This window comes from Morchella sextelata (assembly GCF_020137385.1).
Source record: "Morchella sextelata strain SCLS chromosome Unknown scls_1, whole genome shotgun sequence".
In the NCBI taxonomy this organism is placed as follows: Eukaryota; Fungi; Ascomycota; class Pezizomycetes; order Pezizales; family Morchellaceae; genus Morchella; species Morchella sextelata.
In genome coordinates this window covers 173510-200539 of record NW_025408616.1, presented here as the reverse complement: position 1 = coordinate 200539, position 27030 = coordinate 173510, and the positions used below count along the sequence as shown (strand labels likewise).

General features: G+C 46.6%; 8 protein-coding genes across 8 annotated transcripts; 2 read left to right on the top strand and 6 right to left on the bottom strand.

Moving 5' to 3' along the window:
* Positions 1-639: 639 nt before the first annotated feature.
* Positions 640-1464, bottom strand: H6S33_000045 (uncharacterized protein; the record flags this gene model as incomplete). The annotated part of the gene is made up of 1 exon (XM_044831828.1): positions 640-1464. The coding sequence occupies one exon, from the start codon at positions 1462-1464 to the stop codon at positions 640-642; it is 825 nt and encodes a 274-aa protein (XP_044699604.1).
* A 6158-nt stretch (positions 1465-7622) lies between these two features.
* H6S33_000044 (uncharacterized protein) lies at positions 7623-8956 on the bottom strand (the record flags this gene model as incomplete). Its single annotated transcript, XM_044831817.1, has 3 exons — positions 7623-7693; positions 7754-8407; positions 8770-8956. The coding sequence occupies 3 exons, from the start codon at positions 8954-8956 to the stop codon at positions 7623-7625; spliced, it is 912 nt and encodes a 303-aa protein (XP_044699603.1).
* A 952-nt stretch (positions 8957-9908) lies between these two features.
* On the bottom strand, positions 9909-12176 carry H6S33_000043 (uncharacterized protein; the record flags this gene model as incomplete). Its single annotated transcript, XM_044831806.1, has 5 exons — positions 9909-10240; positions 10326-10659; positions 10719-11700; positions 11753-11794; positions 11983-12176. The coding sequence occupies 5 exons, from the start codon at positions 12174-12176 to the stop codon at positions 9909-9911; spliced, it is 1884 nt and encodes a 627-aa protein (XP_044699602.1).
* An 882-nt stretch (positions 12177-13058) lies between these two features.
* Positions 13059-13751, bottom strand: H6S33_000042 (uncharacterized protein; the record flags this gene model as incomplete). Its single annotated transcript, XM_044831795.1, has 4 exons — positions 13059-13096; positions 13175-13339; positions 13492-13522; positions 13605-13751. 4 exons carry the CDS (start codon positions 13749-13751, stop codon positions 13059-13061), a joined length of 381 nt encoding a protein of 126 aa, XP_044699601.1.
* A 756-nt stretch (positions 13752-14507) lies between these two features.
* Positions 14508-15160, top strand: H6S33_000041 (uncharacterized protein; the record flags this gene model as incomplete). Its single annotated transcript, XM_044831784.1, has 7 exons — positions 14508-14510; positions 14568-14591; positions 14650-14700; positions 14748-14827; positions 14876-14915; positions 14961-15022; positions 15073-15160. 7 exons carry the CDS (start codon positions 14508-14510, stop codon positions 15158-15160), a joined length of 348 nt encoding a protein of 115 aa, XP_044699600.1.
* Positions 15161-15449: 289 nt separating this feature from the next.
* On the bottom strand, positions 15450-17684 carry H6S33_000040 (uncharacterized protein; the record flags this gene model as incomplete). Its single annotated transcript, XM_044831773.1, has 2 exons — positions 15450-17609; positions 17667-17684. The coding sequence occupies 2 exons, from the start codon at positions 17682-17684 to the stop codon at positions 15450-15452; spliced, it is 2178 nt and encodes a 725-aa protein (XP_044699599.1).
* Positions 17685-21600: 3916 nt separating this feature from the next.
* Positions 21601-22773, bottom strand: H6S33_000039 (uncharacterized protein; the record flags this gene model as incomplete). The annotated part of the gene is made up of 4 exons (XM_044831761.1): positions 21601-21666; positions 21811-22123; positions 22186-22328; positions 22381-22773. 4 exons carry the CDS (start codon positions 22771-22773, stop codon positions 21601-21603), a joined length of 915 nt encoding a protein of 304 aa, XP_044699598.1.
* Positions 22774-23808: 1035 nt separating this feature from the next.
* On the top strand, positions 23809-25960 carry H6S33_000038 (uncharacterized protein; the record flags this gene model as incomplete). Its single annotated transcript, XM_044831750.1, has 7 exons — positions 23809-23944; positions 24016-24056; positions 24106-24110; positions 24177-24200; positions 24259-24627; positions 24686-25097; positions 25151-25960. The coding sequence occupies 7 exons, from the start codon at positions 23809-23811 to the stop codon at positions 25958-25960; spliced, it is 1797 nt and encodes a 598-aa protein (XP_044699597.1).
* Between the last annotated feature and the right edge of the window lie 1070 nt (positions 25961-27030).

Sequence of the window (27030 nt, the reverse complement as noted above, 5' to 3'; positions counted from 1 at the left end):
CTCTGGAGATGTCTCTAAGATGGAGCGGAAGTAGAAGCAGGGGTTTATTAGTGCGAGCCACCCTTGTTAGCGCAGTGCTACTAAATTAGCCCAACAATACAACTTCTAGTAAGTGTCATCAAGATTTGACAATTTTGTCCGTAGGCTGGGCTTCAATTGGCTGTTTTGCTGCTGTATGCGCCTAACAGATAATCTATATTGGGAGTAACATTCTAGAGTTGAGGCAATATTTCCTGTGGTAAGGGGGGGGGGGTTTCTGGGTGGAGATGATGGGGTTGTTTCTGTTGGAGATATGTAGGTTGAGGGGGCTCGAGGTGGGTTGTGGATAGGTTTATGGCCACTCGATGTCACTCGTGTTGGGTCGCTGCGGATCACCACGGAGGTAATATGCTATCAAACAGTAGATTATTAGAGAACCACTAATCTACGTCCACTGCTACATGGAACTACCAACTAACTAACTAAGCACCAAGGACAAGTCCAGCCAGGATCAACTAAATAACGCCAGCACAATATGCAATCGACACTGTCAATACAAAACCAGCAAACAAGAAAGAAGGAGAAAAAAAGAAAAGAAAAGAAAAGAAAAAGGAAGAGACAAAAGAACTAACAACCTATAACCAGCCCGCTGGCCCCTTCCTACTCGTCCTTCCCCCCTTTCCCCTCCCCCTCCTCCTCATGGCTCACCTCCAAGATCTCATCAGCAGCCTTCTCCATCCACCCCTTCACCCACCCCCCCACCTGCCCCCACGTAAATATAAAGAAGTTCACCACCCCAATCGCAACCACCACCCAACTAATCTGCGCCGCCCGATCCCTCCCCGACCGCCCAATCCCGCTCCCAATCCCACTACTGCGCAGGTTCCACACCGGATTCGGCAGCAGATACACCACCTTCAGAAAGCCCAGCAGCCCCAGCGACGCAAAGCCCTTCAGCATATGCTCCACCACGCCGCCGGCCCGCCCCGTCAGCGACAGCGGCTGCTGCACCGCCGCCGCCGTGCTCCCACCAGAACGGCCGAGGAACAGCGCCGGCGGGTCAAGATACGTGTTGATGATCGGCTCGGCCACAAAGCCGAGCAGATACACGGCCAGCACCATGATGCTGCTCGTGAGCCCGAAGCGCAGGGCCGGGGAGCCGATGATGGCCGCGAGCTTGAGGCGGCGGAAGCGGTACTGGTAGTGGCAGGTGGGGCATTGGTAGAAGTTTGTCTGGTTTGCGGAGAGAGTGCGCCATTGCTGTAGGCAGCCTTGGTGCACGAAGCGGGAGGAGCCCTTGCAGGTGCAGGGGGAGATGAGGCGGCCGAGCTCGGGGTCGGGGGCGTAGGGGGGCGGGACTTGGTCGAGGCAGATGCGGCAGGTGTGGGTGTCGAGGGGGGGTGGAGGGGAGGGGGGAGGGGAGGGGGGAGAGGCGGTGAAGGTGCTGAATGGGCCGGTGGGGTTGGGGGAGTCGTGGGTTTCCATGGGGGGCCGAGGATGGTCTGCTGCTGTGGTCTGCTGCTGTGGCCTTCTTCTGAGCTGTAGACGGGGTGTAGAGAGCACAGAGATTGCAGATAGCGGAGGGAGTGATTGTTGATGGTGCAGATATCGTGTACAGCGGCGGTTGGTTGCAGCGCCCGGCAAGATCCGCTTCCGGGGACGGCAACAAAGCTGGGGTGCTGCCGCCGCGAGCTATTTAAAGGTGCAGCGATCATGATCATCGAGAAGATTCCACCGCAGCCGAGCCAACGAAGCACGAGAAACATTCCCCCATGGCTTTTCCGATCAATTGACCGAACCATAATCCTAAATTGCAAGTAGGGCATAATCCCCCGTTCAACTATAGCTATGCGTTCTCGGGACGTGTGTCAATTCGTGTCTAAAAGGCCAGAGCCACGTATTTCCGAGGGCTTAGGATCGCTTGTCGGTCGTTATTACCAGTCCACGAAGCTCAAAGAACGTGTAGGTCTAGATCCTACTCCATCCTGGTCGAAATTATTAGGTATGATATATCGCGAGAACCGATAACAGACGTACGATGCCACCGGCTAGTTAATAAAAGCTACCCTATGGGTTTCAACACGGCCGTCATCTGAACATGGTATATGCTATTGTCGCTACCCCTCCCCGTTGAGCGTTGGGAAATATCAGAAAATGCGATCCCTCGGACGAACTTGCTGGGCTTGCTGAGTGGTTTAGCCATTGAGGTTTGTGTGGACTTTGCGTACATGTATATATGGAACTCCATCACCCCGCGGGGTCAGAACACCACCGCCTTCGCAACAAGTGGATCATTTACGTACTTAATTACACCTATAGGAATTCTTTGGCGATATTGGGGTTTGGTTTTTTTTTTTCTTTTCCTTGATCGATGGACTTTAACGAGTTGCCTAAAACGAATATGTAATTCACGGCAAAAACTGGAAGCTGGTGATAGAAATACTACTCTACATAAACCTACTTAGAGTGGCAATGGCAACAATTTAAACGGTTATGTGAGTACTTTGGGTATGTAGATACGTATCTGAGGTTTTCCGTACATACGTAACGGGTATCTCTATATTTCTCATCACCGTTGGTGTGCCAATGATGCTATCTACATGTAAATTGGTAGCTTTTATTGGGGCTCGCTGACCCCTGTCATGCATTAACAAGCTTTTCATCTCCAGAACCCTTGTTCTCTCGAGTCTCGATGACGAGTCTCGAGAATGTAAAAACAGATTCGATCACCGGCCTCTTCGCTTATAGAAAATCATCGCGCATCCATCCAGTTGCCATCCCTAACTTTCACTAAAAACCCTCAACCCCGTTTCACCCACAACCACCAAAATGCTTCCCCATCAACAACAACAAAAAGAAAAAAGAGTTCGGTACCCAGGATTCCCACATGGTCACCCACTGCAGTACTAACTGGGCGATATGATGGTTATATATGGCAGAGCGGACGGGATGCCTAGCTTTCATCATTCTATGACCGAACACGTTGGTAATGATTGATTTGTGGAACTTATTTTTGCTTTGCTTGGTCTAGCTGGGTACCGTGTAATTTTTTTTTTATGATAGGAATTCGGCATCAGAGGCCCGGTTTGCGCGGAGTGACCAGGAGTGCTTCATGAGCCTCCTCTCTGAAAATTCTTGTGCGTGTTCTCTTCGAGATTGTTGCGACATGTTTGATGTCATCTATCTCGCTGCAGCTCAACGGGAACTTGAACTCAAAGGAAATTTTTCACTGTGCAGCGAAGCGGAAGATTCAAGTTGCTACGAGAGTAATATGCGTATCAAGGAAGCACTTTTCGGTCTCTTTTCTTTGATTTTCTGCGCTCTTGCTCCCTCACTAGAAGGGGTGCCGAACTCCAGTACTGAGCAGTCATACTTAATCCTTCTAGCTCGAAGCTTTCCCTGCAATTCCATGTCCCCGAAACACGTAGAGACATGTAGAATCTTCATTTCAATTCCCCGGCAAATTATAAGGGCGAGTAACCGTAAATCAGACACGCTACAAAGGATGCTTCAATAGGAGAGTTCTAATGGGAAACAGTGCTTTGAGTGCGATGTATATATCTAGAATTTCCTGTATTTACGGAATCTGTATTTCTAATCACTGTTGAGAATTATAAGGCTTCGCCAAGTGTCGTTTAGGACCACCTAGTCGGGCTAGTACTTGCACCAGTTGACCCTTGTCCTCGCACCAACAGAGCTTTCATCTCCAGAAATCCCGCGATTCATAAAACGTGAAACCAGACTCTCTTACTGTCATCACTTGAAAAAAGCCTTTCAGTAGATACAATCCGGTTGCCAACACTAAAATTACCGCCGCTCCGCCAATAAGCATCACAACTAAAAAATAAAATAAAAGGATAGAGATGAGTTCGGTACCTAGGATTCCCGCATGGTCACCCACTGCAGTACTAACTAGGCGATATGATGGTTATATATGGCAGAGCGGACGGGATGCCTAGTTTTCATCATTCTATGACCGAACACGTAGGAAATGATCGAAATGTGGCTTTTATGTTACTTGATCGGTCTGGTAACTAACGTGTACGTTTATTTATGAAAACAAAAGCACACAACAAGTGATCTGGAGCTGGTGCTTGAACCTCTTCCGCGGGAACAGGAGTTCATGCTGTTCCGTTCGTCGATTCTGTCTCATCTTATATCTTGCCTTGGAAATGTTGTAACTCAACGAGGACTCAAGATCCCTTTAAGATGGGAGAAGTTCACACCTGGAGTTTCTATTCGTACTCTGCTTTTCTGATCACCGTTTCAAGAGTATAAGGCATTGTATCGCGGAGGGTCCCTTTGGTGTCATCTACTAAACCGGACTAGTACTGGTCCGAGTTGACCCCTGTCCTCGCACCAACAAAACTTTCATCTCGAGAAATCAGAAATCGCAACGTAAAACCGGACTCTGTTGCTGTCATCGCTTAAAGAAGGCCGTTCAGCAGACACGTCAATCCGGTTGCCAAACCACTCAACTCCCAGGTGCCACCAGTGCCACCACCACCAAAATGACCGCTCAACCATCAATAATCACCACAACCAAAAATTAAAAAGGTAGGGATGAGTTCGGTACCCAGGATTCCCACATGGTCACCCACTGCAGTACTAACTAGGCGATATGATGGTTATATATGGCAGAGCGGACGGGATGCCTAGCTTTCATCATTCTATGACCGAACACGTTGGTAATGATCGATTTGTGGATTTTAGATTTTCGTCTTTGATGGCTCTGCACGTCAGAGCGGGGCGAGAAGAGTACTACTATGCCCTTAACCATGCTAAATATGGGACAGAAGGTCATTTTTTTTTTGTAAAGGGGTGGTGTAATGTGTGGCTGCCATTCCTCTCAAGGGTGGGTCGTATGTCTTCACGGTGAACTGTCCAGGTGGTGACATCCGTTCACAATTCTTGGCATTGGTCTGCCATGATCGCAAGTAACGCCGATAAACTACGTGTCTTTTAGAGATATACGTAGGTCTTGATCTATAGAGTATGTTGTTAAAAGAGACATTCAAAACGTCCTAGGACCGTTGTTGTATCAAGCGGTCGGTTTTGTTTGTGGACTGCTTTGCCACCACGTTCACAGCTCATCACTCGAATCGTGATCGAATTAACCGCATCTCCGCCCACACAGTATTAGGGAGCATTGCGACTGATTGGTTTTATTACAAAAGCGGCGAAGAACGACTACAAAATCCCAACCATCTTTGGCCTATCCAGCGCACATAACCAGGAATTCAAGTAGAAACAGAGTGCCTTAATAAAAGTTCTGTATGGCCCGACCTCGAGTTTCAGTACTTTTACTCCCGAGTTATATAAGCCTCTTCTAAATCCCACATAACCCTTATAGAACATAGACTCTTAGAAAACTATTTCCTCATACAAACCTCATATAAGCCTTCCGTAAGCCTCCTATAAGCATGCTATAAGACTGAAATAAGGCTTATGCTCCGAAATGATTAGGTGTCGCCAAGTTTTTCTTTTGATGTCTTCGTATCTGCTAGCAAGCTAGTACTAGCGCTAGCAAAGTTGACTCCGCCCTACACTAAAAGATCCTTCGTCTCCAGAGTCCGGATATCTCGTTCCCTTTAAAACCTCGAAAATGATGTTCCTATCGGCATCGCTTACAGATATATGTAGCCACGCGCATCTGGTTGCCAAACCACCAAATCCTTCCCACTCTGAATCAAAACCGCCCCCACTTCATCCACCACCCCCAACAAAAAAACAAAAAGAAAGAAGTGAGTTCGGTACCCAGGATTCCCACATGGTCACCCACTGCAGTACTAACTAGGCGATATGATGGTTATATATGGCAGAGCGGACGGGATGCCTAGCTTTCATCATTCTATGACCGAACACGACTGTAATGATCGATTTGTGGATTTTATATTTGTGACTGCTAACACCATGTTCACAACTCATCACTCGAACCGCGATTGAATTAAGCTCACCCCCTCACCCCCCACCCCCCACACAGTCAATACGTAGGGAGATTTGCCGCCGACTACTTTTATCGTAGAAGCAGCGACGGACGACACACACAATAAGGAGATTCCAGTATGAACTCGAGTGCCTTAAGAAACGTTCCGCGAGTTCTCTACATTTCAGCACTTTTGCACCCGAGGAAAATCTTTTCTAAACGCCATATACCCCTGATAGGGGGATGGGTTCTTAACAAGCTGTTTCTTCACATAAGCCTCCCATAAGCCTCCAACAAGCCGTATATGAGAAATCAAGAATTCCATAAGACTGAAAAATATGTAAGGCTTTAAACTAAAAGATAAGGTGTCGCCAAGTTTTCTTTTCATGCCGTCGCATCTGCTAGCAGGCTACTAGCGCTAGCAAGGTTCACCCTGCTCTACACTGAAAAATTCTTCGTCTCTACAGTTTCCGGTAGAATTATTGCGAAAGTGGGTTCCCCGTGACCCGATAGTCCTATTGGCCCTTAAAAGATTTTTGCTACGAGCACAGACCAACAAAATCCACTCTTTTAGCTCTGACTTTCGCAATAATTCTACCGGAAACTGTAGAGTCCAGACATCTCGTCCCCTCCAAAACCTCGAAAATGATGCTTCTATTGGTGTCGCTTACCAGTTGGCGCACGCCTATGGTTGCCAAACGATCCACGCCAACTCCCACCCTCAACGTGCAACCATGACCGCCCCCCGCTTCATCCACCCCCACCCCTCACCGCAGCAAAAAAAAAGAGATGAGTTCGGTACCCAGGATTCCCACATGGTCACCCACTGCAGTACTAACTAGGCGATATGATGGTTATATATGGCAGAGCGGACGGGATGCCTAGCTTTCATCATTCTATGACCGAACACGTTGGTAATGATTACTCTGTGGGTTTTAATTTGGTATTTGCGGAGCGGCATGGAGTGGGGCGCAGAAATGCTTGGACGTGTTAGTATCGGAGTTGGTCTTTTACTTCATCCTTTTTTTCGACCTCTCCGCTCCTGGGTGTTCTTCTTTCTTCTTGTTAACAGTTAATCGATGCCTTGTCGGGTACTTGCAAGGGTTTCTCTCCAGCGTCTCCCAGAGGAATAAATAATTTTCTTTCCAGTGATGCTTTTATTAATTAGGAAATACTAGGTATTTCCCTTCCGATTTCTTTTACCTAGAAAATGTTCTTGAGGTATATGCCTACATATACCGGGCATTCATGGCGTCGGTGGTTTTTTTCTCGTTAATTGGTCTTATTCATAGGCTATCACTCAGTGTTCGTCGTGATAGTTGCGAACCGAGTATGGATGTCTTGGGCCACTTTCTTTTGCTACCGCTTAGGATCTGGGAAGATTGGAGTGCCTGGAGAGATTTTTGTGATGTTTTATGGGGCGTGTTCACATTTTGTCTCTTCACGATAACCCATGCTTCGTATCTTAGATGTAATCAATTCGTACTATCTAGAGTGTGTCTATGAAAGCAACTGCTTTAATAAAAATAAATCAAAAAAACTCCGAAAAGGCTTCTATTTCAATAAAACAAGTGAAAAAAGCCCGTCTATTTCCCAATAAATAAATAAAAAAACAAGCTAAATGTCTCAACATCCATCCCTCAAGATATCACAAATTGAATGACAACAACAACCGAAGGCCCGCCGACCATCCCGCCTCCGGTCACATCAAGGCAACTTAGTTCTTCGTGAACACGCCCTTAACGGTATTCCAGGCGTGCTTACACCAGTCGAGGAACTTCTGCCAACCTATATACCCACAGAATTAGCAACACGAAAGCACAAACAGACAAGAGGGACCAAACTCACCAGAGCGCTCCTTTGGCGCAGCATCCCAATAATCTGCCTCTTCCGTGGCACCCCCCGCATCAGCCTGCCTCCAAATCTCCTCCGCCAGACCCTCGGCAGTCAACGGATTCCCAGGCATGACCACGACGGTCTCCGGCGCCAACAGCTCAGACCAATAGTTAGTGGCGGAGCCCCCGTTCGGATTAAAAGGCTCATCGTCATCGCTGGAAGAGTATCCACTCATCCCCTTCTTGTCATCCCCGAAGTACGAATACCGACTCGGCCCGGCAGTCTCGTCATCGCTCAGGAAGGACGGGGCGTACTTTGCCGGGGAGTCGGCTCTCCAGTCCACGATATTGTCTGTGTCAAAGACATCTTCGTACCTGGGTGGTGCGTCATCGTCGACGTTGGAAGCGGCATACTTGGAGTAACGGTCGGTGCTGCCGCCGGCGTACTTGGAGTACCGGTCCGTGCTGCTGTCGGCATGGCGGGTCGGGGGGTGGGCGTACGGGCCGGGCTCGGGGTCCTTTCCCTTGCCGAACACGCCGAAGAGGGCGTCGGCGGCGGAGGTGAGCGTGCCAACTAGGGTTCGGGAAGTTGTTGGGGGGTGCGCAACGGGCTCGGGAGCGGGGGTGCCGAAGTTTGCGGTCCAGCGGTCGAGGAACTTGTCGTTTTCTGGGGGGTGTTAGTGTTAGTGCTGAGCAGTGCGGGTTGTTTACATATGATGTAGCGCTGAGGGTATCGGGAATCGTCATTGATGGGTATATGGGAATTGCGATGATGTAAAGCGAGAACGACACAACGAATTATGACATCGTGAGGGCAAAGGCCATATATGTCGCCAGAGCTAGGCCATAATATCATAAAGACAAAAAAATGAGCGTGTAGTGTAGAGAAGATCTCAAGAGGATACTTGTATATATATTTCATGACGACAAAAGCCACAAAAGCCATGATATCATGCATAGCAAACACGACAAAACAGTCGCAAGTGCGTAGGGGGAGATGGGGAGAGGGGGGAAAAAAATGTAGCATACCGTTCTTGGGGACAGGCACAATACGAGACTCCCTCTTTGTAATAGGAGTGTGCGAGTGCTCAGAGATCATATAGTCCCAATACGAATACACGGAGCCGGAGTGGGCGGGTGCATGAGCAGTTGGCCTGGCTGCGACAAACCCGAGGGCGGGCAAGCATACAACGATACTTAACAGGGAGATTTTCATTTTGTTTTGTGGTGTGAGGTTTGGGGTAAAGCGGGAGGTTAAGGAGATCGATGGAGAGAAAATTTAAAAGGATTTCAGAGCGTCAAGTTTCTTTCTTTCGAATTTTTGAAGGTGAGAGTGAGAGTGAGAGTGAGAGATTTGAATGTTTCTCCTGCCGGAGGGAAAGGTTCGTCTTTATAGAAGAGAGAGAAGCCTAGCCTACGTCTACATGAAGTATGTAGACAGAGACGTCATAATCAGAGCACAGCTATAGCTCTTATATCAGTGACAATGGAAATGGTAACGCATGAGTACGCGATTTTTTTCCTTTTCGTGACCAGGTAATTATAAGATAATTCCAAAAGATGAAGGATTTTATTAGTCTCGTCTCAAATTCAGATAAGCGTAAATTTTGTACGAGAATGTTTTGAGAATATAGAGTGGTGCCCTGCGTGCATGGTATGTACCTCCAATAATAACTCAGTTCTTCCAGAGATACTACCCACTTCGCCTTTACTACCGATACAATTATTTTTTAGGAAGTCTGAAAATTAATTCACCTTAAGTCTTTCTGCCTTCTGCACTCGGTAGAGTGTCAAGCTTGTCGGAAAGTACCAATAGTTGCCTCAATGCGTGTCGGTATTTCAGGCGCGTGGTAACGTTTGGCAGAAAAGCGAAAGCACAAAATCAGAGAAAAAAAAATCAATCGAACCTGTGCATTCACGTACTTTGCGTATTCCTGGGGCCTTTGGAGTACTACTTTGCTTTTCCTGAAATTATCCAGGTGGGGTCAATGATAGATTTCACTTGAATTACGTTACAACCACTAGCTCATAATTTCATATGTAATTACCGCATGTCTCCATCATCAACCAATCCAGTTACTACCAAAAAAAAAATCCCCTTAATGGAATGTAGCTGTCACAGAGCCATATGCAATCTGATACTCGCCTAGTCAGCAATGACCACTCCCTCAAAAATCACGTGTATAGACGCTTACCCCCTTTACTTTTAATTCAAACATCAAGCTTGCCGAATCCACTCTCAGCTCGAGGACAAAATCCAAATTCATAAAAACCCTGCCTTCACTTGTTTCTAACCTTGTGAATTCCTTCTTCGGCACCGCAGAAAGGTCCGTTTTCAGTGTACAGAGCGGACGAACGCTCTCATCTTTACGGGTCATGGGTGCAATCGCAGACTCGCAAATCATTAATTCCTCTTCAACTATGAGCGAGGATTGGAAGTTACGCGTATAATGAAACCTTATTGGCGCGCTTTCGGAGACCGACTGGCCACGATTTATGTCTGCGCCAGTTAGTAACTTTGCTACGAAGAAGAGATAAATCATCGTGGTGGAGGGGCCCCCCGGGGGGGGGGGGGGGGTAATTACGCCATTCCATTCGATCATCAATCATCCATCGCTCCCATAAAGGGCTCCAGTAACGTTCTGCCTGTGGATGTTTGCCTTCCTCCCAGGCAGTTGCATAGCTCGTCCCATAGTGATATCGAGCCTTCCGTGATGCTATTATAGGTCCTTCTAATCCTCTGAGGACGGCACCCCGGACAACAGCGGTCCATGCATATAGCGGCTGCATTATCTCAACTTTAGGTAACGGCGCAATTGATATTGAAGTTTCACCATATGGAGGTGGAGAATTGAAGTGTGAATCGAGGCGATTATACAGGTAATTACTTTGACCGAATCCACCAACTAACACGATACCCTGTTTTTCGTTCCTTGTGAGTGTTGAGTCCCAGCTGTAGCCTTACAAAGAGAACGTACCTTGACTCTTCCACCCTTTCTTCTGATTGTTTCAACCTGATCTTCGCACAAATCTACAACTTGTTCCACAACGGGTTCAAAAATATCCCTCAATTCATCCCTGTTCAGCATTAAAAACCCGCCCTCAGCCCGTTTCTCCTCGCCATCTGGTAGTCCTGGAAATGGCACTGATATCTCCTCTTCATCCTCACCATCCTCACTTCCGTCGCTCGTCGCGGAATTTATGTATTTGAAATTCCGCTTAACATACTCATCCCAATACTTCATTGCCATGGCTCTCGTCTTCGGCTTCAACCCATTGTAAACCTCCCTTCCCAATCTCTTCCTGCAATGCTCCTCGAATGCGTAATTCAACAAAACAGACCCACAAAGCCCACCAGTTCCAATCGACGACTCGGCCAACTTTAAATCTGGCTCCAGCGCCACAATCTCATACGATATCAGATCCGCTGTTCCACCACCCGCGTCGCAAACTACAAAATGTTCCCCAACACTTAGAGCGTTAGGTTGTATAGCTTTTAGTGTATACACCGCTGCGGCCTCTGGCTCGCTAATGAGCCGTGGAGACTTCATTCCTGCACGCTCAGCTGCATGGCGCGTGGCAGTCTTCGCCGCATCGCTCCAGACAGCGGGGACTGTGAGAACCCAGGTAATTGGTGTTATTGCCATAAAGCTGGTTCCGTAGCGCCGAGTTAAGGTTGTGATGGTATGGGCATGGAGTGCGCCGAGGTAGTCGCTGATGGCGTCCAGAACCGACTTATTGACGCCACGGAGCAAAGTTGCGGTTTCGAGAGGAGACACATAGTTGGGGATCTTTTGCTTTCGGTCCAGGAAGAGTTTGAGGCAGCGCAGCCGTGGTGATGTAGGAGTAGGTTGGAAGCCCCAGCGGTAGCTGGAAGCATTGCCTGCAGAGAGAGTGTAGGATATCTCAGTGGGGACTTTGTCGGAGGTGATGCCATTCCCGCCGGGCCAGGTCTTGATTCTGGTGAATATTAGTCAGATAAAGAAATAGGTTGTACAGATCATTGACATACACTTCAATATCATCTGGAGTACCGCTGTAGACAGCTGCGACGCTGGAGATGGCGTTAGTAAAGTTGACCTCCACGTATGAAAATAGATCCCTGATTGCCTGATACAAGTTCTCAACGCATCTTTACGTAAATGCATTCCCCAAGAAGATAATAATAAAAAGCAACTCCCGTAGCCCATACTAATCTGGCTACTTGATTAGATTTTTTAATTAAATAAAAGCAAAACATACCCGCTATAAGTAGTTCCGAAATCCACACCGATAACCAACCGATCACCAGCAGTAGCAGTAGTAATAGCAGTAGGGATATCCCCTACCAACCCCAGTGTTGTAGACGACGCAACACTAGAGCCGGAAGAACAGGCTGGAGGAGCAGGCGCACTAATTCCTAGATTCGCAAAGGCATCTGTAGGTGGTTGCAGCATCTTTATCTTTTCCTTTGAAGTCTCTTTTGTGGGGAAGGTCAGAGGTTGAGATGGTGATGCTTTTTGTCTCCTCCTCCTCATCTCAGCCCGGCATTTCTTGTGCGACAAGACCTGTAGGTATTTATGTACCCCTACGCGGCAATTCAGAGATATTGGGCGGTGTGCAGGATGTGATGCGGCTCTCTGAGACCTGAGTACTCTATGCAGCCGCCCTGCGGTATTCAGTGTAACAAAGAACAGCGGTTACGCCGGACGCTTTGAGAATATGACCTGGAATGTTTCGGTTAAGTAGATCCGATATAAGGCTCAAAATGTCAAGGAACTTGCCTGTGTCTGATTACATGATAAATATATAGCCTTAGACTTGGATAAATGACAAGATCATGCTGCCACTGTGGTTTTTCAGACTGTTCTTAGTTTGACCATCCCATCCTTTGTGGTTATGACTGCTACTGCACTTAAGTTCCGAAGACGTAGATAGGACATATGCATCGTTGAAGTATCTAGTAACCTTTTTTTTTTTTCATTTTCTAAATCCATAAGTTAGTGCTCGATTTCAAATCTTTAGTATCAATTGGGGCCTACCATCCGTTTTTTAAAAACCATAAGCCAAACAGATATTCCAGAGTCCGGAGGTCTAACTAGCTTATTTTTGATATGACTAGTAGACTTTCCATCGCGAATATTGCTGGGTGCCAAAAAAGTAAACAATGAAAGAATGAAAATTCTGGTGAATGGACTTAATTCCTGATTTGCCCTCGTTTGAGAAATTTTCTTAGGCCCAGTGTTGAGTTCTTATAGCCCGAGCAGTAAGATGTGGATAATACGTGTCTAGGCCGGGGGTCATTAGCTTATTCCTTCTCATGATAAAACTGCTAAAAGTCATGTGCCTGATATGGCTTGCGTCTGATTCGGGTATTCTTTTTTGCCAATGTTAGACACCTTTGTCTTCGATCTACGCACGTAAGATACGTAGACGAAGGGATTTATATACATACCTAGGGACGGGAGTTTATGAGTTTGGCAGCTCATATATAAAGGGATAAAACGACCATACGAATTACTTGTACTTGCATATGGATCGAATTGGTTTCTGCTTATATTCAACTCTCGCCATTTAAGGCCGTAACAGGTTGTCTTGTGGTGAGCTCGACTTGGTTGAGCTGCACTTGATTAGTATAAACTCCTTCACGGGGGTATGGTCAACACGGGGGTGTGGTCGATTCCAAGGTTTTGGGTGGAAACCAAAAGAGGTATTCGATCAGCTCCCTGCGTATCATATATCACTCCGGCGTATATTTGAGATTGACCATACCTCCGTGTTGACCGTACCCCAGTGAAGGAGTCTACTCATAGGTCAGGATTAGAAGCACCTCGTCAAGATACATGTACCCTAGTACGTTGATGATTGTACTACGATGTACTGACTTGAACGTACAGGTGTCGATGTGATGTTCCCTGGACCCCGGTAAAGCTCTTGCGCCCCGAGTCTCGCGTGTTCCACTGCACACGTCGTTCTGTGCTACGACATCGATATCTACCACGAGATAAAAATAAAACCCACATTTTGATCATTGCCAACGTGTTCGGTCACCCCTTCGTTCGATTCACATCCCTTCGTTCGTCAGAGCAAAAAGGGAGACATATTACAGATTCCGGTAGAATTATTGCGAAAGTGGGTTCTCCGTGACCCGATAGTCCTATTGGCCCTTAAAAGATTTTTGCTACGAGCACTGGCCAACAAAATCCACTCTTTTAGCTCTGACTTTCGCAATAATTCTACCGGAAACTGTAGGCCCGCGACGGCGTGGTGATATACTCAGCAAATCTAGCTACCTACAGATTGTGGAGACACCAGAAAAGGTATAGGAGGGGTCACAAAAGGTGACTTCACAGCAAAAGAGGTTCACAGAGTGAGGGTTAGGTGTACTACCAAGTAAAAGTTGCCCACTCACTCCCGGTCGTGAAAACACAAGAAGGGATAGAATAGCAGCGAAAAGAAGGACACAGTGACCTAAGGTCCACAGGGTGGCCAGGAACGGGACAATTGTGCGATGACGGCGTCGTGATGGGCACAATTTTAACGAGAAACAGTATAGTCCACTACCTTTTAGAGAAATTTTGCGTGACAATTGGGTCCATCTTGCACCGCCAGCCGACATTTGTAGTTAGCTTCTACAGTTTCCGGTAGAATTATTGCGAAAGTCAGAGCTAAAAGAGTGGATTTTGTTGGCCAGTGCTCGTAGCAAAAATCTTTTAAGGGCCAATAGGACTATCGGGTCACGGAGAACCCACTTTCGCAATAATTCTACCGGAATCTGTACAATTTGTATGGTGAGCCACCAATCGCCACATATCCTGAAAACGCGGGCTTATCATTAGTCGCTTTAGTGGGGGTTCTTATCGGGGATTCGAGTCCGCTACTGGCACCCAACCTTCTGAGGGTCACGGATACTATGTTACTTGGGAGAAGTTTAGCAACGAGAATATACAAGTCGGGAGCAGTTTGGCAACGCTTGACAAGGTAGGCAGTAAGTTGATTAGACAGGGCATATATTAACAGCTTGTTAGGATGTTACAGTTACCAAGTTGCAGCTTGACGGCGTGAAAGCTTTGGGTGATACCATGAAGCAGGTGGAGAACTCCATTAAGTAATTGGAAAGCAAGATGGATACGGGATTCGACAAAGTTGATGCGAGATTCGAGAAAGTGGAGAAGCAGTTGGCAGATCTTAACGAGGTACGTTCCGAATTCTCGAGCTCATGTTAACTTAATAATCCACAGTTAGCTCCCCAAAAAATACTGAGAGCATCATTCTTATCAGTAGTCGTGTACTGCTCGTGCCTGTATGTTTCACCTGTCCACACAGTTTATCTGTCACTAACATCAGGTAAAGGTTGTTGCTTTTTTTTTCTTTTTTCGCTAAACTTGGGTATGACGAGTATAAGGAGAAAATTAATCGCTTGTTGTTGTTAAACCATTGATTGTATGCAAAAAAAAAAAAAAAGGTTTTATCTCTTTTTTATGGAGTTTAATTTTTTTTATTTTTATGAGAAAAACCTATGTAATGAAGGATACTCCAACCTTGTCAAATAACCCAAAGATTGCCAGTAAATATAAATTGATGGTGTAATATAAGCGGCTCACTTGCAATATCATAATGGTTGTTTCAACAGCTTCGTTTATGGCTATATATACAAATTGATATCCCCCTTAACTGCTCGCATTTTAAACGCCAAAGAGTATAAATCAAACCCATTCCCCTGCTCTACTCTACTGCAACTTTGCTTTAACCCATCCCTCCAGACCACCCTTAACAAACACCTCCTGGACACCCGGTGGGAGCTCTCCCACGGGTACTGTCCACTCCTCGGCACCCTCACCGCCCTCTCTGATAATCACACACCTCCGTGCTACGTCCCATGTGAGAAACCATCCGGTCCTCCTGGTAGCCACACCCTTCTCGCCGCCAAAGTTTGCCCGTAATCGCTCAATGAGCTTAGGCACCTCCACAGTGATCAGGGCGTTGTTGATGCTGTTACGCATAAACACGTTTCCGAAGCTGCCAGCAACAACCATCTTCATGTCTCTAGCCAGAATGGCGGTGGCGGCCTGCTCACGACTGGATCCGGTACCGAAGTTGAAACCGGACACGAGAATGTCACCAGCCTTGGTTAGAGTAGCAAAGTTGGGGTCGTAGTTCTCCATGCAGACCTCGGCCATCTGAGAGAGCGGGATGTTGTCTTGGTAAGTGTACTTTCCGGGGTAGATTCCATCGGTGTTGATGTTGTCTGCGTCGCAGAAGACAATTTCACCGGTAATCTTAGAGGGGAAACCGTCAAGGATCTCGGTTTCTGCCTGGGCCTCCGAGGTAGCCGCGGCACCGGAAGAGCTAGAGGGGGGAGTAGCGGCCTGGGAGCGGGTCACAGCAGCGCCAGGACCAGTGTAGTTTCCGGGACCGGAGATGTAACCGTTGAGTGCACTGGCGGCCACGACTTCGGGGGAGGCGAGGTAGGCGAGTGCGTCTCTTGAGCCCATTCTACCCTTGAAGTTACGGTTGGTGGCAGAGATGCCTACTTCGCCGTCCTTAAGAAGACCAGTTCCGAGCCCGATACATGGGCCGCATCCGGCGGGGAGGGGCTTTGCACCGGCATTGATAAGAGTGTCCCAGTCACCAGCTTTAGTAGCCACTTCCTGCTCGAGAGTTGAGGCGGCTGCAATGTAGAATTCTACGCCGTTAGCGATCTTTGCGGTGGGGTTAGCTTTGAAGACGGCGGCCGCGGCAGCGATGTCAGAAGCACGGGAGTTGGTGCATGAGACGAGGTAGGCCTTCTGGATGGCGACCTTCTGGGCTTCAAGCTCGTGAAGTGGCGTGGCAATCTTGACGGAGTTTGGCCCTGCGACATGGGGAGAAAGGGTTCCGAGATCGAGGGAAAGCGTCTTTGCGTATGTGGCGTCTGGGTGTGCGGTGAGCTTCTTGTTCTCAAACAGATCAGCGATCTTCTCGTTTGTGAGACGGGGGTGAGTAGCGTCCTTGAGGCGGGCAGAGTGTTCGCGGGCCTTCTGGAGCATCCAGTTCTTAAGGACGGAATCCATGGGGAAGAGACCACTGAGAGCGCCCCATTCAGTGGTCATGTTGGCAATTGCGAGGCGGTCATCGATGGGGAGGGACTGAAGGGTTTCTTCGGATCCTGTGAACTCAATGGCGTGGTTGAGGACATCGTCGTTGTTGAAGAGTCCGCAAAGGGCAACAATAACATCCTTTCCAGTAACACCCTTAGGGAGAACACCCTGAAGCTTCACGTTCGCAACCGGTGGGATCTGCCACCATGTCTGTCCAGTAGCCCAGATAGATGCGGCGTCGGTACGGACAATTGGGGTTCCAAGACACGAGATACCTCCGTACATGTTACTGTGTGAATCACTCGCTACAGTAAGGGTTCCTGGCCAGGCATATCCTTCCTCAGTCATGATCTGATGTCCAATGCCCCTCCCAGCTGGGTAGAAGTCTACGCCCTGCTTCTTTGCCAGTTCCTCAATGTTTTTGTACTTCCTCAAGTTTGATTCTGACGAGTTCTGGACGTCATGGTCGAGGGTCATAACGACTTGCTTAGGGTTGTGAATTGCCGTGGCACCAATCGAGAAGAACTTTTGGGCGACGGGCCAGGAGTTGTCGTGGGTCATACAGTGGTGTGGACGGATCGTAACATAGTCGCCCGAGTGGACGGCCTTGCCAGGAGGGAGGTTGACAGCATAGTTTTGTACGATCTGTTCAGTGAGATTTTGAACTGGCGAAGTTGCTGGAACATTGGAAGATGTTGCGAGGGAGCGAACGAGGTTAAAAGATGTTGCAGGTTGAAAGAATGTAGGGAGTCTTGGAGGGAAGGCGCGGTGCCGGGGGAGGCAGAGTCTGGTGCTGGTGGGAAGTCGTAGCTATGGAGCAGATACATTAGATTTGAGTTTTCTAATTGAGGTTGGGAAGAAGCTCACAAGACGCATTGAAGACATGATGCCTCACCTTCTTCTTCTTTGTCACGATCGGGTTGGGAAGAAGCAATTGCTGTTTGCAGAGAAAGGCTCGTCTTGTGGCCTAGTTGTGAAAAAATGAATGTGGGGCAGCGCCAAGAATCTGGGGTCCAAGGGTTTTTGAGGCTTCGCGGATTGTGGGTCACTTGTTGCCAATCAACGCCCGCGGATTAGCAAGTAGCACTGTGCTGTATCATTGACATGCTACCTAGCTGAGGCCAAGTGATAGTCTCTGAGTTGGTCCGGTTCAATCATACATGCAAGCATTCGAGGAATTATCCCTCCAAGCTATTTTCTGAACATTATGACCCTCTGGTGCTCATTTAATTGCTCATTTCTTTCCCGGACTGTACGATCTGTTTAAATTCCAATAGGTTCTAAATTTCCGCTTAACTACATCATTTACAGAGTAGAATTCATGAGTCCTTCCTGAAGCCCTTCTACGTGCTACTTATTAGTGATGTATAGAGATAAATATACACTCCCCCGCCACTGTGATAAAATTTGCGCCCATTAAATTTCTGTATATACTGATCTAGCGCCTACATAATATTACAGGTATCCAGTACTTGTAATCTGCAGTTGTAGTTACACGTATCCATTAAAAAAACAAGAGGTACAAAAGAGGAAATAGATAAGACCCAGTTTGGAGCTCAAATGATAAGCAGAGTGATTGGCTTTTGTACCAATTGTCAGGCAGTTCACACCTGCATTGCCAAGCATTAGTACTGCAACTGCGCCGTATATTGCCTTACCCCAAGATCTGGACTGTTCGAACCCAGATAGATCTAGGTATTTTAGGTTATTTTTGTAACTGAAAAATATTTCCCACAAGTGTTCATTTATATTTAGAACATCGAGAAAGCATTTCATAAGTGGTATGGAACCGCTTGAAGAATGTCAACCCGTCCATAACCAACTTTTGAGTAGGGCCTTCGGCCTATGCCCACCCAGGGGTGGTAGAAGTACTACTCTTCCACATCATTTATCTGAGAGCAGCGCTGATCGAGAGAACGGCATGTCAAGAATAATACCAAGAAAATCTGTTTCGGTTGGAAAATTGAACTATTTAGCTATGTCATCTTTTGAATAGATCAAAGAGAAATTCTTCCAAGCTGCTTGTAGGTAAAAGAAGAAGCAGTATGGCACGTATTCCAGTATTGGTTGTCGGGGATACTAATAGGCTCGTTGAATAGTGGCCAGGCCTTCTCGATCGAGTCGAAGATCGCAAGAGGACTGATACTAATGAGAGAGCGACTGTCTATATATTCTTTATATCAGGCGGGGTCGAACGAGTCCCATATCTAGTTGCAGTTCAAGGTAGGTCAGTTTCATTCCTAATAACCATCAATCAGGTGCTGCGACAGAGTAGTGCTATAGAAAAAGCCTATCTTCAAGGGTTCTAATTCTCATTACTCCCTGTGATGTATCTGCTGATACAGCCTCTCAATATCTCATAAGAAAATTTAAATAAGGACATATATATGTAGAAAGATGTACTATACTCATGGACTTTTGGCGGGTCTTTCACTGACCGGAACCGCGCCACGGCGACTGGCGACTTCCGTAGACGAAGAAAGATAGAAGGTATACCAAATTGCAAAGTGATACTACCGGAAAGAAAATCGATACGAATATCGTTTTTCTTTGTGTAATATGAGTGTTGGGTGCAGTGTCTTGTACGTAGCAGTAGCACTGAAGCTGCAGCTGACACCAGCAAGGAAACCTTCTACTCAAGTCCAACTAAGTGCTGTGAGAGCGGGGTCTATCAAGCTAGCAGGTCAGAGATTATTTCGGTTTTTTTCTGACTGTGCTTGGGCTGTCTACAGGTACTAGTAGTCCCCATGTGCTAGGTACCTGTTTTCACCGTGTTTGATCAGCCCGCATACAGCCCTCGAAACACCGACCGAGTTAGCGGATAAGATGAACACGCTTAAAGGATCGATTATATTACCTTTTTTTTTTTTAACAGTTTTATCGCTGTGGAAGTAACATAAGGAAAAATCCAGATGAGGTGTAGCGAGTAGTTTTGAGGCTGTTAAATTCCGACGATGTTGTTTACGTTGTAATATTATGTAACACATCTGAGATAGCGGAATGATAATCCTGCATCATGCGTTTGATGACTTTACTCTTTCTGAGAAGTCATTCGAGACGCATCGCGACTTTCTATTTACAGTACCTCTTCCCGCGAGCGCATTACGTTATCGTGGTTAGGGTAGCAAACTTTGGAGCCAAGTCTCCCAAACTATGTACCCTACTTAAGACGTTTTTACGGCACATCATCATATACCCTTGTGACGCAGTGGTTAGCGTGTCGTTCTTATACTAAGTATTCCAACTTGTATGCAATGCGAAAGCCGTCAGTTCGACCCTGACCTGGGGTATCATTTTTTTATTTACATTTCCATCAAAACACCCACCATTCGCTTCTATCAGCTGGCCTACATCATAGTATTGAGTTCTTTTTTCGTTTACCGAGATGTGCAGGCAGTGCTCCTGGATCGGGTCTATTATGTAATGTGATGAGATATACGCCTTTGGCACCGCTCGCTTGCTCGCTTTCTATCCCAACCTTGAAAGAAAACAGTTAGCGAGTGATATTTCATGATACGCCGTCAATTAATGACGTCTCAAATTGGCTACTTGATCAATCCGACCATAAGAACATCTTGGCGGGATAGACACAGTTATAAAAGCCAAAACCACCAAAACAACCCCCTCGATCAACACAATAAATAATACAAGACACACACGCCGAAATTAATTACCAAATGACGCGATATTCGGTATTCTTGTATATGTGTGGATGGTTTGCGAGCAGATATATTGGCTACATGAGTGTGCAGCAGCATCCCTCGCGAAAAAATGACAAGGATGTTGCGGAATGCCGACTGGTGGAGTTGAACGTGCAACAACGATACAAATATATGAACAGTGCAAACGGGAGGAAAGATAAGAGAAATGATTGCATCCTGTCATGGGCATAACTCAGAAATGAGGACTTGATAGTCCCAGTATTAAGACAGTACCTTCCTGAGTCTACTGCGTGAGGAATCTTAAACTACATCCGCTCAAGCACTGTCGGACAGTATCTAATGAATGAATTTTACCTTCGAGAAGGCTCTATTAAAGTCCGTATAATTCATTATGACCGTTTCTCACCCCGAATATCTCCAAAGGAATCAAGATCAAAGTTGATGAACAGATTTAGGTGTTGGATCAGAAACACAATGAGATGTCGGAGATCCAACGCTCTCTAGACAAACCTCCACTCTCTGTGTGGTGGTTTAGGAGAGTAGGACCTATCGCATGAGTTCTAATGAGGTGAAAAGAGGATTAAGGAATATAAAATAGATACACAAGGAAAGGAATATATATAGCAATAGATAGATAGTTTTTGTACCTTGAAACAATTGATTACTCCACGGGTGTGCGTGGGTCGCAGGACATGTGCACTTTTAAGGTAATTGCTTGTTTAGCAATGTTCTTGAAGCGGTCTTTACAAGAAACGAACCTAATTAAATGAAGTACATGTAGTTTCGAAGTCGCAACAGAGACAAAGTATACGTATGCATATTTGGGACTTTGTGCATACCTTTAGTTCAGGAGGCAAAAGCAGATGACTGGCTCTACTGGCACTCGTTTTGTCCAAAGTTTAAAGAATGAAATGGCATAAATTGACTCATGAATAATCTCGTGTAGAACCCTAACCCTAAGCGTACACCGAGTGATAAGATATGAGTGAACACAATCGCATATCCTCCCTAATTGAATTGTGAATTCATAAAAGAACTGTTGAAACAACTTTAATACAAGTCTAAAAAAATGTGTTCACGGGACGAAGAGAGAGCTCAACTATCACCGGCACATGTTGGAACTACTGACAGTGTAACTCTCAGGCAGAGCTTGAGCGATCACTCGACCCGGGGTTATCCGGTAGGTTGACATATCGTGTAAGGAACTGCGCCAGTTTAGGCACCTTAATTTGAGCCTCGTGAAACCACCTGTCCCAAGCATCCCACCAGATACCGTGTGGAATCTTGAATCTTCCCTCACATCTACCCGTCTTCCATGGCTTCTCACAAATAAAGTGTAGATTCCTTACCTCAAAATCACTCCACATATCTCTGTGCTCGTAACTCATTGTTTTTAGTGCATTGTACTGCCAACCTATCGGCTTGAATTTGTTTTTGAAAAATACGGAAAGGAGATCTTGGTCAGGGAATCCGAAGGTAGGGACCCGGGGGTCAGTTAAGAGGAATTCTACTATTGCCGCATACAACATAGTTGAGGGATGGAACACGACGAGACCGGAATTTAAAAGATGATGCGTCCTGATAGACTCTGGTGTGACCTCTCTTGGGTTCGTGAGGGCTTTAGGGTGCTTTAGGCCTGTGTACGCACAATTCTGGGGGTTCCTGTGTGGCGAAGAATATGTGAGAAAAAAGAAGCAAAAACACCCAGATCTTTGAGAACTCACCAATCAGCATCAGCCCAAGGGTCCTTAGCATAATTACAAACACAGGCATGATTTGCAGCGATAAAGTCAAACGGCAGATCCATATCAAAGAGCTCGTCCATATTGCGAAGAACCAGCATATCACTATCGAGTAGGACCAATCTCTGTAAAAGCCCGATTAATCAATGATATAAAACGAAAACAATTATAACTTACCTCCATCGGCACAAGCCCAAAGACTACCAGCTTAGTCCATGTATCCTCGAATCGAGTTGCTACAACATTTACTTTTACCTTTGGCTTCAGTGGCTCGATCACCATCAGCTCACATCCCGCAGCCTTGAGTGCGTTTTGCTCAGTCTTGTTCACCGAGGGTGTGACACAAACGAGAAGCGGATACTTTGATTCGACCCTCCTAAGTGAATCAGCAAGAATTATAGTTCCTGGTAGATATGCTGGTCCTGTGAGCACAGTAACCCATGCACGATTTATGTTAGGTTTCACGGCCGTGGGCGTTGCTGATGCGTCAGACGTTGATCTTGCTTTTGGTATTGGTATTTTGGATGGCGATGCGAGAGGTCTCTCCTGTTCGCCCAGGTCATCATCCATTGCAAACGGTTCTTCTTCGGGTTGATGGTTAAACGTCGACGATAATCCCTCTATTGTAGAAAGCCTTCTCGAGTTTGGCATGAATATTATTATACTGATAAAGGCAGCTTTGAAAAGTAAGGATATTGAGATAGATGTATGCAAAAAGCGCTGAGGCAGACGATGATTGAGAATGAGTATTTGCCTTCGAGGAGAGAGTAGTAGTCGTTACTTGTAGCATTGTGACTTAAATAGTACATCAAAGACAGGTCACAGGCCAGCGTGGTTGCAGCACGAACCAGCTAACAACGAGCCTAGTGGTTGATCTAGGGATGAAAAGACCCGTGCTAGAGGTGAAGACAGGTTTCAACACGGGTATCTAACGGGGAAGGTCCCTTCGAAAACCCAGGAAACAAAACGCCACTTACATAGAGCTGCAGGCTACGGAGAAGAAGCGTTCGGATAGGTGATGCAATCTCGCAGATTTTAACGATTAAGACACGGATGCAAAACGGTTGGCTGCCCCGCAATTCTGTACCAAGATCTCTACGAGGATTATAGATATTTGTTTACCCCACAGCCTGAAAGCTTTTTTTATCGATTAAGATGCCTTGGGCATCTGTGCGTTATTTATATCCAGGTCTTATTTCATTGTATTCGCGTTCCTTACCAGATACCATGAATCTAAAAAGAATGAGAGAAAGGTAATAAAATGTGCTTCTTGAAAAAAAACATCTAACCTTCCTATCCCGAAGAATTTTCAAGCAACCTAAATCAATTTTCTAGCCCTTGAGCTACCATATCTGCCAAGGCAGACTAATAAGTACATGTAGGTCAAGTCTTCACCAGCTGCGAGGCGTGACCAGTACTATCCTTATCCTCCCCACATGATATCTCCACCTCATAGGCTTGAAAATATTTAGAATAGGTAGAGATGGCACGATCCATGGCCACCGTTTCTCGACTATTTATATAGTTGCACTGTTACCCCACGTTGATTGATGCCCATCATAACTCAATCTTAGACATACCAAACCCTGATCAACTCCTCGGAAGATGAAGCCAGCCATGTCACGAAGCAACTCCAAAAACCCTCCTATACAAGGCAACGCCTCCCAAAAACCCCCATTAAATCGTGGCTACAACTCAACCTCCAGAATCCTTTCGCGCCAATCCTCTAGGAACGGTAAAGGTAGCAAGCCGGTGTACAACACGTTTCCACTGAAAAATAGAAGGATTGACTCTCGGGTGCATATGGAGCAGCGAAAGACGTCATTCATGATGGCTCTCTTTTCGGTACCTGCGTTGCTGTCCTTTTCTTTTTGGATGTTTGGCACTCTTGTGACTATGCAGTTCGGGTATGTATCCTCTTTATATATCGATTCAGTTGATATTGTTGCAATTGGCTGACATTGCACATGCAGGGTTGTCTTAACTGCCGCCAATGAGTAAGTAGTCTTGAGATCATCTCCTATTCCAGAAGCATTTAATTTAACACTTTATCAGTCTTGTGGGAAACAGCGCGCCACCGGGTCTTATCCTCTTCGCATATACCCTTCCCTCAGTTCTTGTTCGTACCTTCGTCCCATATATCAAGTTTCCCAAAGTTTCGGATCTCCTTTCGTACTTCTATTCGCCCCAAGCGTCCGACTATTGGAGAGCCCACACCCCCGGTGGGATTCACACTCCTGGCACCCCAAGTTTTGGGCTCAAGAAAGGAGACAAGGTGTCCCAAGAGATCAATTATGCGGCTCGCCTCTCTGTCTGCGCGGCCTCTTCATTCCTTGGGCTGCAGATGCTAGCGTGGGCTGATAATGTTGGTGTCCGAATGCTTGGTATTGCTTTTGCTAGTCTAAGTAGTAATCTGGGCGATATGTAAGTCTTCTCTGCGGCTGTTCATCCACCCATGATGTATCATTCTGATGGCAAAAAGGTCCTTCTACCAACTCGCAACCCGCTACCCATCAATGATTTCCCGCTCTTTTGGTGGATATGCGGCCGGTAGCGGAGCAGCCGGCCTGGTTGGATCATTTATCTATACGCTCCTTACGAGCTCCTTTGGAGTAACACCATCAGCAGTGTTATCCGGTATTGGGATTGTTCCCAGTATCATGTTAATGACTTATTTCTTTGTTCTTCCATCTCCCAAGGAGTGTGATGAAGCTGCTTTGGCAAGCGGGACGGACATTGATGAAATCCAGATGGAAGAAGTCGGTGGGGCTGGCAAGGAAGAAATGATCAGTGACTTGAAACTGGGGGATAAGTTGCGGCTAGTCAGGCCGATGGTGATTGGGTATATGGCGCCGCTTGCAATCTTAATGTTTTTGGAGAATATCACTACCCAGGTAAGTCCCTATCTTCAAATAAAACATATGCCATCCATTTAATATAATATCAGGGTATCTTACCTACGATAATATACCATCTTCCATTCTCCTCCGTATTCACCCCCTCTGCCTCCCTCCTGAACACTATTTTCACCTCTACCCGCTCTTTCTATCCTTTCTTCTTCACCACCTATCAGTTTGCCATCTTCTTTGGCCGCACCTCCATCACTCTCTTCCGCCTCCCTGGTGGTAATTCCAGCTCAAGCTTTGCCTATTGGATCCTCTGCGCCATTGAGTCGGTCATCTTTGTCACAATGCTAAATCAATCATGGTCCATGCTCCCTTCCTCATTCACCGAAAATCCCGACGGAAACGTCCTTTTCTCTCCATTCGTCGTGATGGCACTGATATTCACAATGGGCCTATGCGGAGGCCTCGGTATGAGTAATACATACTGGCGAGTTTCAAAGAAGCCACTTCCTGATGCGGTGTGGAATGCGCTCGATAAGGCTCGTTCCAAGAGGCTGCGGAAGAAGGAGAGGAGCTTCGATACCCAGGAAGATGGAATCTCGACACCTCTTGACGGTGAGCAGGATGGGTATTTTGCGCCGAGGCCGAGATTGAGGAAGTTAGTCTCGATGCGGGGAAGTGCGGGAGAAAGATTATTGAGTGAGGAGATGGAGGAGCCGGGAAGCGAGGCAAGTGTGAACATAAAAAGGTCTCAGGAGGAGGAGACGGCAGTTAGAGAGTTTTTGATCTCAACCATTGCATTGCCGGACACTTTTGCGATTATGGTGGCGAGCATTGTGAGCATGTGGTTGCAGCCAGAGTTGTGTAGATGGCAGGTGCAAGGCGGGAGGGATCTTTGTAAAGTAGGATGAGGGGATGTTTATTCATGTTACTTTTGGCTATGTGAAGTGGCGGGGTTTTGTATGACATTGTATTATATCCGCAGTTGTTTCCTTCTTAATTACATAGTAATCTTCTTGCATAGAGCCGAGCAGTGGGTCAAGCTACGCGATGTCAAAAGCACAGTACAGAGAAGATAAATCAATAAATCCATCATGATTCAGGACGCTGCGTGAGTCCGCGGGACTAATTAGGAACGAAGAGTGACTCCTTATGATCCTATCTCTTCCGACCCATTCCCCCATTTCAGTAGGGTGTGTAACACGGGCAAAACAAGAGAGGTTTTGACCCAAGTTTTTGTACTACAGTGCTACAATGTGGGGCAAGGAGGTTTTCCCTTACACCTTTAGTATTTGTGAGCAAATCTGGTAAAACAATCCGGTGTCTGGTTGACTCTCATTACTCACTAGCACTGGCAGGCGAGATCAGGCAGGGTCCCCGCAACCCACCAATTTTTTTCGCATTTCAAACTCGGGTTCCGATCTCTCGGTAGCGGGATGCATCAAAGATCCCCATGTTCTCGCACTGGTGGTGTGTAGGCACTCTATCAGACGGATTTGAACGGGTGTGGTTAGTTCTCTAAGTAATACCTAAATTCCACTACACTAAGCTTTGCCCTTACTATTGTTTTTCTCGAATTCTCGTTTGAAGAACTTAGAGTTAGAAGCTCTTGACAGAAAACTAGCTAGTCACATCACTCTGAAGCTGTTCTGAAATCTAGCGAAAAAAGAATATGTTTCCTCGAGATATATTCCTCTATGGTGGCATCGGTGCCGATGTCCGCATCCCGCCCTGCGTTCGGGTAACCTCGATTCCATGTCGAATGTGCTCCTAGAGTACAGTGCGTGCAAGGTAAGATCTTTGAATACAATCCATAAAGCATTAATGACTGATATGTATTCGCCATTGAATCAGGAATTTTGCCAAATTAACAGCTCAATGCCATGGGACCAATACCAGAGTGTCTATCAACCGCGTCATTCAACATAACCACGCATTTTTTCATTACTACGTATGCCGACCACGTGCCTATTCCTCAATG